This window comes from Triticum urartu, chromosome 5A, assembly GCF_056163025.1.
Source record: "Triticum urartu cultivar PI428250 chromosome 5A, HENAU_Tu73, whole genome shotgun sequence".
Classification (NCBI taxonomy): domain Eukaryota; kingdom Viridiplantae; phylum Streptophyta; class Magnoliopsida; order Poales; family Poaceae; genus Triticum; species Triticum urartu.
Genome location: NC_141877.1, coordinates 287,709,070 through 287,728,216, shown reverse-complemented (window position 1 = coordinate 287,728,216; position 19,147 = coordinate 287,709,070). Strand labels below are relative to the sequence as shown.

At 48.1% G+C, this 19,147-nt stretch overlaps 1 protein-coding gene and 1 pseudogene across 1 annotated transcript; both read right to left on the bottom strand.

Moving 5' to 3' along the window:
- Positions 1-9,851: 9,851 nt before the first annotated feature.
- LOC147971090 (uncharacterized) lies at positions 9,852-10,814 on the bottom strand. Its single transcript, XM_087523818.1, has one exon. The coding sequence runs from the start codon at positions 10,812-10,814 to the stop codon at positions 9,852-9,854; it is 963 nt and encodes a 320-aa protein (XP_087379944.1).
- Positions 10,815-11,065: 251 nt separating this feature from the next.
- Positions 11,066-13,393, bottom strand: LOC147971089 (uncharacterized; annotated as a pseudogene).
- Between the last annotated feature and the right edge of the window lie 5,754 nt (positions 13,394-19,147).

Sequence of the window (19,147 nt, the reverse complement as noted above, 5' to 3'; positions counted from 1 at the left end):
CATAATCCTTACCGGTAACACAGATAGGTGAAGTAGCAAAAGCAGGCTCGGGTTTCATTCTAGCATTTAGAGATTGCTTATTCCATTTAGCTAATGACCTCTTGAGTTCGTATCTATCTTTGCAAGCTAAAATAGCTAAAGAAGCTTCTTTATGAAAAACATAACCCTTAGGAATAACAGGCAAGTCTTCATCATTACTTTCATCAGTATTATCAGATTCAATATTTTCATTCTCTCTAGCCCTAGCAAGTTGTTCATCAAGAAATTCACTAAGTGGCACAGTAGTATCAAGCATAGAAGTAGTTTCATCATAAGTATCATGCATAGCAGAAGTGGCATCATCAATAACATGCGACATATCAGAACGAATAGAAGAAGCAGGTTTAGGTATCGCAAGCTTACTCAAAACAAAAGGTGAATTAAGTGCAGAGCTAGATGGCAGTTCCTTACCTCCCCTCGTAGTTGAGGGCTAAATCTTGGTTTTTGGATCTCTCAAGTTGTTCATAATGATAAGCAGATATAAATCCCAAGTGACTCAAAGAACAGAGCTATGCTCCCCGGCAACGGCGCCAGAAAATAGTCTTGATAACCCACAAGTATAGGGGATCGCAACAATTTTCGAGGGTAGAGTATTTAACCCAAATTTATTGATTCGACACAAGGGGAGCCAAAGAATATTCTCAAGTATTTGCAGTTGAGTTGTCAATTCAACCACACCGGGAAACTTAATATCTGCAACAAAGTATTTAGTATCAAAGCAATATGATAGTAATGGTAACGGTAGCAAAAGGTAACGGTAACAAAAGTAATGTTTTTGGTATTTTGTAGTGATGATAGCAATAGCAACGGAAAAGTAAATAAGCAAAGAACAATATATGGAAAGCTCATAGGCAATGGATCGGTGATGGAGAATTATGCCGGATGCGGTTCATCATGTAACAGTCATAACCTAGGGTGACACAGAACTAGCTCCAGTTCATCAATGTAATGAAGGCATGTATTCCGAATATAGTCATACGTGCTTATGGAAAAGAACTTGCATGACATCTTTTGTCCTACCCTCCCGTGGCAGCGGGGTCCTAACGGAAACCAAGGGATATTAAGGCCTCCTTTTAATAGAGTACCAGAACAAAGTATTAACACATAGTGAATAAATGAACTCCTCAAACTATGGTCATCACCGGTAAGTATCCCGATTATTGTCACTTCGGGATTAACGGATCATAACACATAATAGGTGACTATAGACTTGCAAGATAGGATGAAGAACTCTCATATATTGATGAAAACATAATAGGTTCAGATCTGAAATCATGGCACTCGGGCCCTAGTGACAAGCATTAAGCATAGCAAAGTCATAGCAACAACAATCTCAGAACATAGTGGATACTAGGGATCAAACCCTAACAAAATTAACTCGATTACATGATAGATCCCATCCAACCCATCACCGTCCAGCAAGCCTACGATGGAATTACTCACGCACGGCGGTGAGCATCATGAAATTGGTGATGGAGGAAGGTTGATGATGACGATGGCGACGGATTCCCCTCTCCGGAGCCCCTAACGGACTCTAGATCAGCCCTCCCGAGAGGTTTTAGGGCTTGGCGGCGGCTCCGTATCGTAAAACACGATGATTTCTTCTCTCTGATTTTTTTCTCCCCGAAAGGAAATATATAGAGTTGGTCTTGAGGTCGGAGGAGCTCCAGGGGGCCCATGAGGTAGGGGGGCGCCCTAGGGGGGCAGGCACGCCCCCCACCCTCGTGGACAGATGGTGGGCCCCCTGGTCTTCATCTTTTGGAAGGATTTTTTATATTTTCCGAAAAGGTGTTCCGTGAAGTTTCAGGTCATTCCGAAAACTTTTGTTTCTGCACATAGATAACACCATAGCAATTCTGCTGAAAACAATGTTAGTCCGGGTTAGTTCCATTCAAATCATACAAGTTAGAGTCCAAAACAAGGGCAAAAGTGTTTGGAAAAGTGGATACGACGGAGACGTATCAGTGATCCCGTTATCAAATGACAACACATGTTCATGGTTAGGAAACCTTAACCATCTTTGATCAACGAGCTAGTCTAGTAGAGGCTTACTAGGGATATGGTATTTGTTTATGTATTCACACATGTATTTAGGTTTCTGATCAATGCAATTCTGGCATGAATAATAAACCTTTATCATGAATAAGGAAATATAAAATAACAATTTTATTATTGCCTCTAGGGCATATTTCCTTCACCGGCACGGCGTACATCGCCTGGTGGGCGCCGGCGCGGGCGCCGAGGAGGCCAGCCGGGATGGGGGGCCACAACACAGGCATAGTGTACGTGTTGACTACCCTCGTCCAGGGGTTCGGCGCGGCGGCCCAAGGAGCCGGGGGCAGCTGCGGCGCCCCCTCCCCCCCCCCCCCCCCCGCGTTGTTTTGCTGCTGCTGCTGCTGCTTCTTCCCGCGTCGTCCCCGCGGCAGCGGTCATTGCTGGCCGGCGGCTGTGGCGGCGGGGCGAAGTAGGAGGCCGGCAGGTTGGGGAACCGCTGCAGCTGTAGGGCGGTGGGGGCGGCGCCACGAGAGGTCCCCGTGGCGAGCGCCGTGTGCGTGGCCCGAGACTTCACCATTTTCATCCTCCTCTGGTCTAAGCAAAGATAGGCCACAACCCTAGGGAAGGTCGGGTCCGGAAGGAAGGTGAGGTTGGAGCCGCGTTGCTGAACTGTTCGCTTAGGCCGGCGGTGAGTGTGCTAAGGAGGAGCTCGTCGGAGACCTTGTCCCCAAGATCGCGAAGCTCGTCAGCAAGTTTCTTAAGGCGCATATAGTAATCGTCGATAGACGAGTCGTGTTGATGGCAGCCAAAAAATTCCTGCTAAAGAAACACGCGGCGCTGGAGGGCATTGTCAGTGAAGAGCCCGTTCAACTTTGCCCACACGACTTGTGCGTCATCCTCGTCACACATGATGGTGTGGAAGAGGTCCTTGGAGATGGTGTGGTACAGCCAATGGGTGATGGTGAGAAGGCGACGACGGCGGCAACAGGAGAGCTGCGGTGGTGGCGCGGCTAGGGCTAGGATCGGGAAGAGGAAATTGATACCATGTTGGAAGGCAATGCAACTCTCGATATTGATCGGGTGCACAACGCACGTATATATGTATAAGTGTAGCCTTCAGCCTCATCTATATAAGGAAACTAGAGGCGGCGCCGATAGGAGATTATCCTAATCATATACATGCGTGTAGGCCTACATATTATGTTCAACAATCGTCGTTGGCCATGAAGTCAATGCAAGGGAAGTAGTCAAGCAGAGGACACAGACGGGAAGGATCGGGAGCAGCCACGCCAAGACGCTCTCCAAAAACCTTATCGCCCTTCTGTCGGTGCACGATCACGAACGACAAGTTCCGAAGGTCTGCTCTCCCGACCATCCGTCGCATAGGCATGAACTCGACTCGGCTCATTCACAAAACATGAAGCGCAACGCATGGCAAGGCGGACGGCGGAGGAGGAGCATGCATGTACAACTCATCTTCTCAAGCTTTCAATGACACACGGTAGAGCAGCCCTTATCAAAGGGTCCAACTCTTCCTCCACTTGTATAGTGCTAAAATTTTCACCACATGACACACACCTACATTATTATTTTTAGACAAATGACATACACGTACATGAGACTTAGAGCAACTCCAAAGGGCCGACCCATTTCGTCTGCCCGCGTCCGTTTGGGTCGGCGCAGATAAAAGTGGCGGTCCAACGCGCCGACCCAAACCCAAATCACGTCCGTGTCGCGTCCGCGCCGACGTATTTGCGTCCCAAATGCGTCGGCGCGGACGCCGAACGGACGCTTCGCGCGCCTTCCCGCTGTCCGCCGCGTCCCCACATGGCGGCCGTCCAACTACTCGCTGCCCACGCGGTCATCTTAATTTATGACGACGGGCCCACGCGTCAGCGACGGCGCTTGTCCTTTTTTAAGCCGACCGTGCGGCGGGGCCGTCCTCATCCAAACTCGTCGTCCACATCTGCCATCCTTTGCTCCCTCGTCGCCGGCAAACCCTAACCACCACAACCACAGCAGAGATGGGCCCCTTCTCCGGCGTCAGCGGCAGCAAGGCCAAGGGCAAGTCCCCCGCCACCCCTTTCCTCCCGCCTCCGCCGGCGCCTCGCCGGCAGAGGCAGCGCGTGAACGTGCCAGTGCACCAGGCGGAGTGGCACTGGCAGCACCGCCAGCCTCTGCCGTATCCCAATGTGACGCTGCCGCACGACTGGCATCTGGGTCCAGAGAGGATCCCAATGCCGGCGGCGCCGCGGTCGGCTCGTGCTCACGCGGAGGAGGTGCGGCGCCGGCGGGCGCTGCTGACGCCGGAGCAGCGCCGCGAGGCCGCCTACGCAACCGACTCGCCCAACTAGGCGAGGTGGTTCGCCTTCGAGCACAAGGAGGTGAGACGACGGGGCATGCGCGAGGTCGACCGGAGGTCGCCGCCACCGGCGCTCGTCGTCCACGAGGAGGACCAGGCGGCACTTGCGGCCGCCTTCCGGGAGAGCGAGGAGGACGAGCGGCGCAGGGCGGAGGCGGAAGAAGAGGCTCGGTACGAGGCGGCAATGGCGCAGGCCCTTGCCCTCTCCACGACCTCGAGGAGGAGCAGCGCGAGGCCGAGGAGGAGGCGCGCCAAGCCGCGGCTGCACAGGCGACCGCACAACCCCCCGCGCCGGCACTGCCTGCGCCGGCACTGCCCGACATGACGGCGCTCTGGAACACGATATTCGCCTGGGCCGGGCCGGTGCCGACGCTCATCGACCTCACGGACCCCGAGGACGACGATGAGGACGCCTAGGGCAGCGCGCCGCCTCGTAATTTAGGCTGTTTTTATTTTTTTAAATGCAAATATGGACACGTGGACTCTCACCGGCCTTCGTGGCCGGCTTTAATGTTTAATTAATGTCATTTTTCTTTTTTAATATGCATGCCTTCATATTTTTTTGCGCCGTCAAAAATGAGTTCAGGCCAGCGTTAGGCGCACGCGTCGACCCAAATGCGGAAGCGGACATCCGTATCCGTCTGGCCGACCCAAACGACAAAATCGCCGTTCGTTTGGGTCGGCCCGTTGAAGTTGCTCTTAGAGATTAATCGGAATTATTAACTTATATATGCCAAAGCCCATTTATAATTCAACACGACAACTGTGATAGATTATGACATTGCAGTGCCCGCTTAATCCCAACCTGTTTCCACGGCATAGCATTGGCTAACTGTTTTTATTTTTGGTTATTAATTCCAGGACAGTGGACTCTTTGGATGGATTTGCTATTTCTGCTTGTTTAATTGTCTTGTGCTTTCCTCGTTTAGACAGCAATGGGCAGCTTGTGTCACTGTCACATGTGCCAAACTGCCAATGGAGATACCGAATGCACAACCAGCGCAGCTCGATCCACCGGAACAGAAGCAGTGCTACAGAGTACACCACACGTTTCGATCATTTTCGTCTGACCAGCGCATGCTCAGAATACAACTAGTAGGTGAATCGAATTCGGACTCCGGTAGCTTTGGTGCTAAACAATAACGACGGCGCCGTCGTTGGGGTGCCCATTGCCGAATTGGCGGCTCTTTTGCTTTGCTTTCCGAGACAACGGATTTCTCCGTTCTTTATTTCATCCGGTCCGGTGTTAGGGCGTGCACGTGTTCCTACATCCTCAATTTAACTAGTAACAAAAGTATATGTTACTAGTGTAAAGCCCGCATTTTCAGTGTGCTAATTATAAAAAAAATCATATTTTTTTATGTATAGAGTTGCAACATTTTCTTAGAAAAAACATTTAAATGTTGTTGAAATGCATAAACAAATTGAATGATAAACTTTGGTACTCCCTCCTCAAAATATAAGACATACTTGCCTTTCACTTGTCATCATCGCATAACTTCAACTGTAATATTTCTCGCATATCTACATATCCCCCCCCCCCCCCCCCCCCCCGCGCAAAAAAGAAAGAATATCTACATATTTAAAATAATGACCTATGAAATAAAATACTTTTGCAAGACAGATAATATCATTTATGCATGTCCAAACCATTTACTTTGGTATATTTTCAATAATCAAAAGTCGTGCAGAGCAAAAACCGTGAAAAGTCAAACATTTTGAGGAGGCGGTATGTTAGTTTTCTAGCACAGTTAGTGCAATCTCAATGACACATCTTATGGGATGTTACAAATTAAATTTTGTGGGACATGTTTTTTAGCACGGTAAAAATGCAGATTTTAATTTTTTTTCCCTTGTTCCTTTTTGGCCTTGCGTGAGTACTGCTAGGTGTGATTGCGACTTCCGAATGGTTGGTCATCAAGATGTTGATTGAAAACCGCTTCATGTCAGGGTGAAAACTCTTGTCCTACCCTTTATTGGTTGGGCTCAGTAGCAACGAACTTGTGTTGTTACCTTGTTGAAGCGTTGTTTACTTGTTATTGTGTTAGTCTTTATTGGATGATCTTGTCAATCAAGATGAAAAATCTTTGTCCAAGCCATCTCGAGCAAAACATGGCGATGATGGATCAAGGACGTTTATCCTTGTTGAAAGCGTTTCTATGAAAGGAGTTGACTTAGTAGTAGGTGTTAATTTCATATTTTATAGTTATTCAGTTTGGTTACTTTTGTTCCGTACTTTGCTCAATAATTCGTAAGAATCGTTGTGTGCATCGCAATGATGCAGAGCCGGGGTGTAAAACTCCATTTTTGAAAATAAAAATAGGGGGAACTCGAGAAGTTTAATAGTGTGGCTTGTGATGTGATGGCTCTAAAACTGTCATAAATGGGGGTTTTGAACTGCTAAAGATAGTCTATTTTGCACTGATGTGGGTTTGTAATGTTAGTTTTGGTGTCAAAATGGTTTAGCTTGCTAGTTTTTTTAGTTTTGATTAGACTGAATATGTGAAAACAAATCAAAACTTGTGTGCAATTCCAATCCTGAGCTCATACGCACCTGCTATAAATTAATATCTAAATAACAAACAAAATCAAAACATTCTGAGCTTTCTTTTACAACAAACATTGATTAGTTTTTTACATGCATGTAAACTGTGGCGATGAAAGGACATTCATGGATGTGTGAGAAAAAAATCAGTGCTCAAAATACTTTTGGAGCATCTTCTTTTTCAGACCTCCACAAATGTCATTCCATTACAAAATTTTACATACAGGTAAACACTCGGCAATATTTATCACAAAAGGGTTTATTTTAAAAAAAAAGGAAGACTCCCTGGCCTCTGCATCAGAACGATGCATACGGCCACATAAATAAATAAAATAGGTTCAACAATGTCATGGAGTCTTGAAACAAAATAAAGGCGAGCTCACATAGAGCCTCGATGCCAAAACAAGAAAAGGCCATAAAGCCACAACCGGCTGACAAAATAAAGATAGGAAAACTTATTGCCTATCCTATTACATGACCGCCATCCAAACCGGTTGAAGATATCCCGCGCTACCATCTCCCACCGGACAGATTCAGTAACCAAACGCTCCCTGGCCTCCGTCGGAGTGAGTAAGGACCACATACGGATCAGCGCCATAGCATGGAATACAACCTGCAAAAAATGAATAGTAGTTTTTCTGTTAAAAGCCAAATCATTTCTGCAGTTCCAAATTGCCCATAACAACGCACAAACTCCTACACGAATATGTCTAGCTGTGTCGGACTCTATCCCATCCAGCCACATTCCAAATAACGACACGACCAAACTCGGAGGAGTAATGTTAAAGGCAATTTGCACGGTGCGCCACAGAATTCTCGCCGACGGACACTCAAAGAAGAGATGCTTAATGGTCTCGTCCCGATCACAGAAACTACACCTAGTAGATCCTGTCCAATTGCGCTTAACCAAATTGTCCTTTGTTAAAATAACCTGTTTATGGACAAACCATATAAACACTTTAATTTTCAAAGGAACTTTTACTTTCCAAACATGTTTGGAGCTAGGAATGACAGTCGAGTTAATAACATCGATGTACGTCGACTTAACAGTAAATTGTCCAGACCTAGTAAGTTTCCAACACAATTGATCGGGCTGATTAGCTAGCTGGACTTTCATCAGTCTACGCACCAGATGAAGCCAAACTTCCCATCTATCACCAACAAGCACCCTCCGAAACTGAATATTAAGGGGAATGGACTGCATAATCGTTGCAACTAGCGCATCACGTCGCTGGACAATACGATACAGGGTTGGGTACTGTAGTGCCAATGGTGTATCACCCAGCCAAGTATCCTCCCAGAAACGTGTATCATTGCCATCACCGACAATAAACTTTGTTCTATTAAAGAAGGTTGTCTTAACTCTCATAAGCCCCTTCCAAAACGGCGAATCAGTTGGTCTCACTGTCACCTGTGACAAAGTTTTGGAATGCAGATACTTGTTACGGAGAATCTGCGCCCAAGTTGCGTCAGTCTGAACTGATAGCTTATACAGCCACTTACTAAGCAGGCATCTGTTCTTGGCCTCAAGATTCTCGATACCCAAACCCCCTTGGTCCTTTGGTCGACAAATAACATCCCACTTGGCGAGTCTATACTTTCTCTTAAGTTCATCACTCTGCCAAAAGAATCTTGATCGATAGAAGTCCAGCCTTTTCCTAACCCCAACTGGAACCTCAAAAAAAGAAAGTAGGAACATCGGCATACTAGTGAGCACCGAATTAATAAGAATTAACCAGCCTCCATGTGACATAAGTTTGCCCTTCCAGCAACTAAGTTTCTTTTCAAACCGATCTTCGATGCATTTTCACTCTTTGTTCGTTAGCTTACTATGGTGAATGGGTATACCTAGGTAAGTAAAAGGTAAAGCCCCTAATTCACATCCAAACAATTGCATATAAGCCTCTTGTTCCTCCTTGGCTCTACCAAAGCAGAACAACTCGCTTTTATGAAAGTTAATCTTTAACTCGGTCAATTGTTCAAATAAGCATAACACCAGCTTCATATTTCTCGCTTTTGCCAGGTCATGCAACATAAAGATGATTGTATCATCAGCGTACTGCAGAATTGACACACCCCCATCAACTAGGTTGGGCACCAAGCCACCCACCTGACCGGCCTCCTTTGCCCTACCTATGAGAATTGCCAACATGTCAATCACAATGTTGAACAAAATAGGGGACATTGGATCTCCTTGCCTCAGGCCTTTGTGTGTCTGGAAATAATGCCCTATATCATCATTTACTTTAATTCCAACACTCCCTTTTTGCGTAAAGGATTCTACCTGGTGTCACAAAGCCTTATCAAAACCCTTCATACGCAAGGCCTGTTGAAGGAATGGCCATTTGACTTTGTCGTACGCTTTTTCGAAATCCACTTTGAAAACAACCCCATCCAGCTTTTTCGTATGGATTTCATGGAGCATTTCATGAAGGACCACTACCCCCTCAAGGATATTCCTGTCCGGCATGAAAGCAGTTTGGGTAGGCTGCACAACAGCATGCGCGGTCTGTGTGAGCCTATTGGTCCCGACCTTGGTGAAAATTTGGAACTAACATTAAGAAGACAGATTGGCCTGAATTGCTCAATTCTCACCGTCTCTGTTTTCTTAGGAAGAAGGGTGATCGTTCGAAAATTGAGCTGAAAAAGATGAAGCTGTCCGGCAAACAGATCATTGAACAAAGGCAACAAATCCCCTTTAATGATATGCCAGCATTTCTTATAAAACTCCGCTGGAAATCCATCGGGGCCCGGTGCCTTGTTATTTTTCATTTGCGAAATGGCCTCCAACACCTCTTTCTCGGAGAGAGGAGCCACAAGAATATCATTCTCCATCGTTGTGAGTTGAGAAACATCCTCAACCCTGGACTCATCCAGAGACACATAGTTCTCTTCTGGAGGGCCAAACAGCTACTTATAGTACTCTGTAATGTACAGTTTTAGGTTTTCCTGTCCTACAATTGTACCCTCATCTTGCTCAAGCTGAAAGATCATCTTCTTTCGATGCTTACCATTAGCGATCATGTGAAAGAATTGAGTGTTCGCGTCCCCCTGGACTACTCGCCGGACCTTGGCCCGCAACGCCCACTTCAACTCTTCTTCCCTAAGAAGTTCTTTCAGCCTCAATTCCGCATCAAGCTTGGCAGGAAGCTCCGCGGCCGGCAGCATCGTGGTTTCTGCTTTTACATCCAGGGACTGAATAAGGGAAAGGAGCCTTTCCTTTTCGACCTTATAAATCCCGCTAAGATGCTTAGCCCACCCACACAGGAAACTCCTCAAATGCCTAATCTTATTCTGCCAGCGCTGAAGCGCAGTCTTCCCTCCTGAATCCTTAGCCCACTCTCTGGCCACGAGATCAAGGAAGCCTTCTTGTTCAAACCAAGCCATCTCAAAGGAGAACACATTTTTGTTCCCCAGGTGGGTGGCCTCACCAGAGTCCACAAATAACGGCGTGTGGTCAGAAATACCACGGGACAAGGCCTGGACTGTTACTAAAGGGAACTTCTGTTCCCAATCGACACTGGCCAACACTCGATCCAACTTCTCATACGTCGGATTTGGCAGCGCGTTAGCCCAGGTGAATTTTCTACCCGAGAGCTCAATTTCTCTTAGGTCCAAGCTTTCAATGATAGTATTGAACATGAACGACCATCTGCCGTCAAAGTTATCATTGTTCTTATCCTCACGCCTTCTAATTATATTGAAATCACCCCCCACCAGGATAGGCAACTGCTTAGAACCGCAAATCCGAACGAGATTAGCCAAGAACTCGGGCTTGAGTTCGGGCTGCGCAGCACCATATACCGCAACCAGAGCCCAGTTAAACTCATCTTCCTTCGACCGCACCCGAAACTTGACTGCAAAGTCACCCATAACCACACTGTGAACCTCAAGCGCTTTGCACCTAACGTCGAGTAAGATTCCACCCGATCTCCCTCTCGGCGGCAAGCAATGCCAATCAAATTCTATACCCCTCGACAAAGTATTTACAAATTGAGGTGCAAAGTTATCTCTACCCGTCTCCGATAGAGCGATAAAATCTAAACGATGCTCGACAGACGCCTCAGCAAGAAACCTTCTTTTAGCCAAGTCCTTTAGACCTCTGCTATTCCAAAAGATTCCTTTCATAATTCATCATGGAATTTTTTTTGCCGTACAAATCCTAGAACTCCTACGCACTGCAGACGCCGGGTACACCTTCCGTTTCCACTTGCGCTTGGGGACAGTTTGACTCTGCAACTGGTCCTCACAACCAGTCTCAGAGGGGCTAACCAAAACTATCTCAGTAGAATCATCCTCTACATCCGCCTCAGTAATAGGTGGCATAAGATCCGCACAAAAATTGTCGAGCACCCTAACCCCGAGCGCATCAACCTCAGAATCACTCATTGGTTTAACAGCCGCAATATTACGAATCATCTCTAAGGCCCGCTCAGCCTCTAGATCCAGAAGATCATTAACAGAATTAGAGATTTTAGTGTCATTACTACCGAGCGAAACTCCTAATTGTTTTGCATTTTCAACAATCTCATCATTTGAAAAATGCAGAATGGAATTAGAAGTATTAACCGACATACCAGTAGTGACCTCCACGTCACGAAGCTTGGCCGCCCTCATGGCGCACCGCTGCTGAATGTCGTCCACATCCGGCTGTGCCTGGAGACGACCACTCACCCGGCGCCCCTCAGACATCGGATCCTGAATCCCTCCAAACGCAATGACCCCCTCCCGAGAGATCGCGGTCGGGGTCCGGCCTCCTGCCTCACCCCAACCAGCTGGCCGATCCATCTGCACGGGCTCACCCACAGCCTCGCCAGAGAGTGGACAGGCACTCACCAAGATCCCAGACTCCTGGCACGCCCCGCAGGACGGGGCCGGCAGGGAGGGTGGTGGAGGCAGTACAAGGGCCGCCTGCCCTCGCTCCCCACCCAGCACCGGAGAAGCCACCCCCACAGGCGCTGTAGGAGGAGAAAGTTCTGAGGCCACCTGCCCCGAGCCCTCTCCCGAAGGCAAAGCCGCCACCAACCGAAAGGTAGATGCAACGGGAGAGGAGGTATCCGAGGCCCCCTGCTCCAGACCCCCTCCCAACAAAGAAAAGGACACAGGAGCCACCTGCCGCGAATCCCCTTCCTCAGCAGTAGGAGAGCAACCCGAGGCCGCCTGCCCCAGGGCTCCACCCGACAAGCCAGGCACGACAAGTTGCGTCACCTCCTGAGGAGGTACCATGTGCTGAGCACAAGAGGAAGTGGCCACCCGCCGACTCACCTCCTCCTCCCCCCAGAACGAGATCGATGAAACCCCAAGATCCCCAGGAATTGTATCCACGGCACCCTCAAACCCCAAAGCAGGCAACTCGAGCTCAAAAGCCTCCTCGGACTCAACCCGATCACTCCACAGCCTCGGGGGTGCAGAAGAGGGCTCGAAAGACCCAAATCTCAGAGTCGTCGAAGGCACCGAGGAGGGTGGGGCTGCTCCATCCCCGGTCATCGCGGTCTCAGACCCCGGCCCCTTGGACAGCTGTCTTCCAGAGTCCTCGACCGGCGGCTCCTGTGCTCCCGCGCTGCCATCACCCTCGTGCATATCCACGTCAGACTCATGAGCCGGCGCAACCAGAAGGCTCTCATCCTCAAACTCAATAACCAGATCATAAATCCTGCCTCGATAAGCCCACTTAACCACTTCCGGCACATACTCAATGTTCAAAATACTAACCAGAACCCGAGCAATCCCGTGAGCTCTGGTGAACTCCATGTCCACACGCTCAGGCTTCCCCACTAAAATGCCCATGCTAGCCACAACCCGAGCATCCTGCAGCGGCTTGGAGGGAGCCCTGAAAAATCGCAACCACGCCTGAGTAAGCGGCTTGCCCTGAGGCTCAACATGCTTCCACTCCTGAAACTCAAGGATGTCATCCGTTCCCGGCACCTTACACATCCCGAAACTCAACAACCTCTGCAGATCCTCCACGGAAGGAAACTCAACTCTGAACATCTTATCAGCGAGACTGACAAGGTTCCACTGGAAATCCCCAGGGGCCAACTCTTGGAGCCTCTGCACGATCTGTGTCTCAGACACCTCCCCTCTGGTGACCTTGACAATCCCCGTGGTCATACTCGTGGACTCATCAGAAACCTCTCGCTCATTCGGAGATTCAAAAAAGTTAGCTCAACACAGTAAACTCCATACATCATGCGTCACGGTGCCTAATCTTGCAGTAACGGACACTCCCCAGAGTCGTGTGCCAGTTTATCGCAGGTATCACATAACAGAGCCATACACTCCGCAATGAAGTGGCCCTTGTCTCCGCAACGATAACAAAGCATCTTTTCCTTCACGCACGCCCACTTGGACGCCCTATCAGCCTCAGCCCTATCTGTCAACTCCGCAGACACATCGGTCATAACCTCGTTCTCAGGAACCTGAACAGTAGCAAGAGCCGTCACCACCTCCATAGCGTGATCGGTCAGTACAGGCTCCTCGGCAATCCCATCAACTGACATCTGGTCAACAACGACAGGTGGTGGCAGAGGACGTGGACGGTACCGGCCCCCTCGGCCGCCCCGACCACCACGATGGCCTCGATAACCTCCTCGCTGCCGATGACCCAGATCAGAAGGCCCCTCAATGAAGCCGCCTGAAGGACCCAAGAATGGCCTCTCAACTGACCCATCACTTTGCCAACCATAACCACGACCGCCACCCGTGGATGAAGAGCCACAGTGCTTGCCAGTCCCACAGGCATTGTAGCCGTCATCCCCCCATTGACCTCGGGGCTCAGCCACGGTACCGCTGGACTGCGACGACGCGGGCGGGCGAGCAACGACATGGGGAGGAGGGGCCGGTGGCCTTGGTGGCGCAGCTCCCCGGCCTACAGCTCCTACCGCAGCATTGCCCTGGACGACCGGCCGAGGGCCGGAACTCGGTCCCCCTCGCCCGCCCGACGGCACAGTCGTGAAAGTGCTAGTGATCGACTAGAGGGGGGGTGAATAGGCGATTTTTATGAAAGTCTTCAAAACATGTAAGTTTCGAAGACAAACGATAGAAATAAACCTATTACCATGCAGAGGAAGGTAGACTACACTAGGCAAACCATAGTCAAGTATTCAATGAAGTGAAAGCACAATGACTAATAGCAGCTAGGCAGTAAGGATCAGGTAGCAAGATATTGTGAAGCCAATCAGAACAAGTAATAACTCAGTGAAGCCAAATGGTGATGCAATCGTACAATGACTTCACAAGGACCAACATTAAGTAAAGGGAAGGGAAGGATGAAACCAGTGACTCGTTGAAGACAATGATTTGTTGGACTAGTTCCAGTTGCTGTGACAACTGTACGTCTGGTTAGGGAGGCTGAGATTCAACTCAGAAGACCTCGTCTTCACCTTATTCCCCTTGAGCTAAGGACACCCAGTCCTCGCCCAATCACTCTGGTAAGTCTTCAAGGTAGACTTCCAAACCTTCACAGACTTCGTTCACCGGCGATCCATAATGACTCTTGGATGCTCAGAACGCGACGCCTAACCGGCTGGAGGATTCACAGTCCTCAAGTGTAATAAGTCTTCAGATCACACAGACAGGAAGACTTAAGTGATGCCTAACACTCTTTGGCTCTGGGTGGTTAGGGCTTTATCCTCTCAAGGAATTCTCTCTCAAAGGCTTCGAGGTGGGTTGCTCTCAAACGACAAAAGCTGTGCTTTAACTCTGAGCAGCCAACCATTTATGGTTGTAGGGGGTGGGCTATTTATAGCCACTAGGCAACCCGACCTGATTTGTCCGAAATGACCCTGGGTCACTAAGGAACTGACACGTGTTCCAACGGTCAGATTTCAAACACACACGACAACTTTACTTGGGCTACAAGCAAAGCTGACTTATCCAACTCTGGACAAGATTTGCTCTCATAGTCTTCACTCGAATACATAGGATTTTGGTTAAGTATCACTTCAGTCATTCTGACTGGTTCTCTTGGACCCCACTTAACAGTACGGTGGTTCCTATGACTCAACAAACAAAAACACAGAACGACGAAACTGTTAAGTCTTCGCACTCCATAGTCTTCACGCGATGTCTTCTCTTGTCATAGTCTTCAATGTGAATGTCTTCGCATACCACCTTTGACTTCAATGTCTTCATACATTTTTAGGGGTCATCTCTGGTAGGAAAACCGAATCAATGAGGGACTTCTACCTGTGTTATCCTGCAATTCTCACAAACACATTAGTCCCTCAACTAGGTTTGTCGTCAATACTCCAACACCAACTAGGGGTGGCACTAGATGCACTTACAATCTCCCCCTTTTTGGTGATTGATGACAAACTAGTTGAAGTTTTCAACGGGGAATATAATATGTGAAATTGTAAAGGATAGGGAATTGTCTTCATAAGTTGCAAGGGCTCCCCCTGAAGATGTGCATATAAGTAATTTGCTTTTGGAATGCAAATGCACATGGCAGGTTGTACTTGTGGAGATCCTCTTCAACTTATGATGACAATTCATCATGCATGAAAAGTATGTGAAGATAATGGCATGCATAATGAAAAATGGACGTCTGCAAAATGATCTAAGTGCGGAATTTATCGTCGCACATGCGGAATTTATCATCGCATCACAGAATAGCAAATAAGTAGCAGAAGACCATCAAGTTTAAGTGTTACAACTCAAAGAACCAAATGTATCAAAACGAGAGTTGTAAACACTAGGCAAAACATAAAGCAACCGCCCATATGGACCCGCTTGAAGACTATCAAACTCATATGCTTCTCCCTCTTTTGTCAGTAAGGACCAAAAGGTTTGAAGACATAGAGCATCTACTCGTTCCCATGAGGATTAGGTGAAGCAGCAAGGTCGTCGGGGTTGTTCGGCGGTGAAGACGAACTCGGGGCAGTGTCGATGTGTGCAGAAGTAGGGAGCGGTGAAGTGGCATCGTCTTCGTCCTCGATCACTCTGGCATTCACAGTTGCCACGGAGGAAGAGAACTCAGAGTCTTCAAGAGACAGAGTTCGTCGCAGCACAGTCCTTCTGGGAGGTGTGGAGTCAAACTTAAAACGTTCAGAGAAGCCATCCTCTTGAAGATCATCTTTAGAACACATAAGCGTCAGCCCTTTCCATGTACGCCGACAGGTTTCATGGGCAACAAAGGCATTCTTGGTGGCAAGATTGCGAATGCGGTTGACATCCACCAAGAGGCTTTGCATTTGGCGCTTCAGCCAGTCATGAAGGGCAACCAGAAGCTCTCGGTCATTGAGAACACGAGATCGCTTCTTGGGCCATTGGGCAATAGTGCTTTCAGTGGCTTCAGTGAGGGCACGATGAGGTGCACGTGTAGTACCAGCCAGAGGATAAACACGAGTGACTGCTTCAACTCCTTCAATGTTTTGAGAAAAACTTTGATGCTCAGCATTCTGAAGACTAAGAGGCTCCTTGGCAGGCTTTGAATAGATGGCTTCAACGGACATATCAACGTCAGGCAGAAAGATCCGATGATTGCAAGCAGAGGGCTGATATGAGACAGCTGAGTGTAGTTTGATCGGCCGCATTATCCATGGAGCGTAAAACTTCAAGCCAAAAAGATCAGATCCTGATGCAGCAAGTTGGCGGATGAAGAAGTCTTGTGCATTGAAGCATTTGCCGTGAAGAATATAAAAGACCAAAGTCTTCATTGCACCTTCCAGCTTTGCATGTGGAGAATGTCCTTTGATGGGCCAGAGAGTTCGCCTGATAATGTGATAGATAGTGCGTGGCAGATACTCAAGGTCTTCAACAAAGAACTCCTTAGGATATGCAACATCTGGAGGCAAGGGCTTCATCATGCTAAGCATCTGACTCATGTTCGGTTCAGGCTTCTGAAAGATGCTCTCCATAGCTGCACTGTGAAGCTGACAACCAGGTTCATAAATATCTCCAGGAGTGGGCAGACCAGTGAGCTCAATGATATCAAAGGCTTTGGCTTCGTGATGAACATTTCCGGTCATCCACTCAAGGACCCAAGTCTTCGGATCTCTGTTGTAGCCACGAATGTGAAGAGTGGCATAGAATTGGAGCAGCAACTCTTCGTTCCAGTGCTCTTGGTCGGTGACGAAAGGCAACAATCCAGACTCTTTGAAGCAATCCAGAGCTTCTTCCAAGCAAGGCAGACCAGTTATGGCTTCAGTGTCAAGACGCATATGAGGGAAAATGCGACCTTGATTGTACAGAATGCATGAGTAATAACTTCGCTGCGGATAGCTCCAGAACCAATCAGAAGATATTCTTTCCCTTGAGTAGGGGTTCTTGGCGCTATTGAAGAAGGTGTTATATGCTTTGAAGCCGTTGACACTAAAGGATCCGGGTGCTGATGCAGGACCTGGAAACCTGGGCAACCTTGTCATTGGCTTCTGTACCCGAGGCCTGTTCTCAACGTGATAGTCAAACTGAGGACCAGCAGCAGGCGCAGGAATAGGAGCAGTAGCATCATTGGCTTCACTGACTTCTGGCACATGGGTTGGTGCAGGCTCCACATTTGCTTCAGCCATGACAACATCATTGGCTTCATTTGTGTTGGTGGTGGCAGCCTCAAGATTCTCAACCTCCACTTGATGAGCTGGAGGGTCGGGCACAGACACGTTCTCCTCGAGAACAGCTTCTTCAGTAATGGGGGGAGAAGAGACACGTTCTTCTTCTTGTGTGTCGTCGGCTGATGCAGCCGGAATGTCTTCAGCAGCTTTAGCCTCAGACTCGGAGACATTCACAGTAGGAGTGGCATCTGGAAACACTTGACATGCAACAGATTGGTGGGGCACTTCTCCTTCTGGAACGCTCGAAAGAGGAACTTGAGACCTTGGTCCTTTGCGAAGCCTGCGTAACGCTGGCGACGCCTCTGGAGACGGAGTTGACTGGGCCTCAAAGTCATCTTCTTCTTCTTGCCGGGGTGGTGTGACTTGTTGTTGTGGGTGATCAGCCCATGATGCATCCTGAGCAATTGGCGTCAGAGGACGACCAATGTTGATGAGTTTGTTGTGCGTAAGCACAGGCGATGATACCAAGTTGTGCTCGATCTGAGGAAGAACTACATCATCTTCAACATTGTCATGGTGACCAATGTTTTCAGCAGCGGTGGGATCAGCTGCTGGAATGTCTTCAGCTTCATGAGCCTCTGTGGAAGCAGGCTCATGGACAGTCAGTTGGCACTCTTGATGTTCAGCTGCAGGGCGAACCATGGAGATAGGTTCAACAACTAAGGGCTCTGTGGGAGCAGCCTGATCCTTCTTGGTCTTGCTCTTCTTCTTGGAGGGAGCAGCATCAGAGGCTTCAGGATGTTTCCTCTTTCTCGCTTCAGCCTCAGCAGTCCTCGTCTTTTTCAGTTCTGAAGCGGTTGACCTGAACTTTGGCTTCGAGCCAGTCATGCTGGCTGGGAAGACAATGGGATGTGCTTCCTGAAGGAAATATGCCCTAGAGGCAATAATAAAGTTATTATTTATTTCCTTATTTCATGATAAATGTTTATTATTCATGCTAGAATTGTATTAACCAGAAACATAATACATGTGTGAATACATAGACAAACAGAGTGTCACTAGTATGCCTCTACTTGACTAGCTCATTAATCAAAGATGGTTATGTTTCCTAACCATAGACAAAGAGTTGTTATTTGATTAACGGGATCACATCATTAGGAGAATGATGTGATTGACTTGACCCATTCCGTTAGCTTAGCACTCGATCGTTTAATATGTTGCTATTGCTTTCTTCATGACTTATACATGTTCCTATGACTATGAGATTATGCAACTCCCGTTTACCGGAGGAACACTTTGTGTGCTACCAAACGTCACAACGTAACTGGGTGATTATAAAGGAGCTCTACAGGTGTCTCCAAAGGTACATGTTGGGTTGGCGTATTTCGAGATTAGGATTTGTCACTCCGATTGTCGGAGAGGTATCTCTGGACCCTCTCGGTAATGCACATCACATAAGCCTTGCAAGCATTACAACTAATGAGTTAGTTGTGAGATGATGTATTACAGAACGAGTAAAGAGACTTGCCGGTAACGAGATTGAACTAGGTATTAAGATACCGACGATCGAATCTCGGGCAAGTAACATACCGATGACAAAGGGAACAACGTATGTTGTTATGCGGTCTGACCGTTAAAGATCTTCGTAGAATATGTAGGAGCCAATATGAGCATCCAGGTTCCGCTATTGGTTATTGACCAGAGACGTGTCTC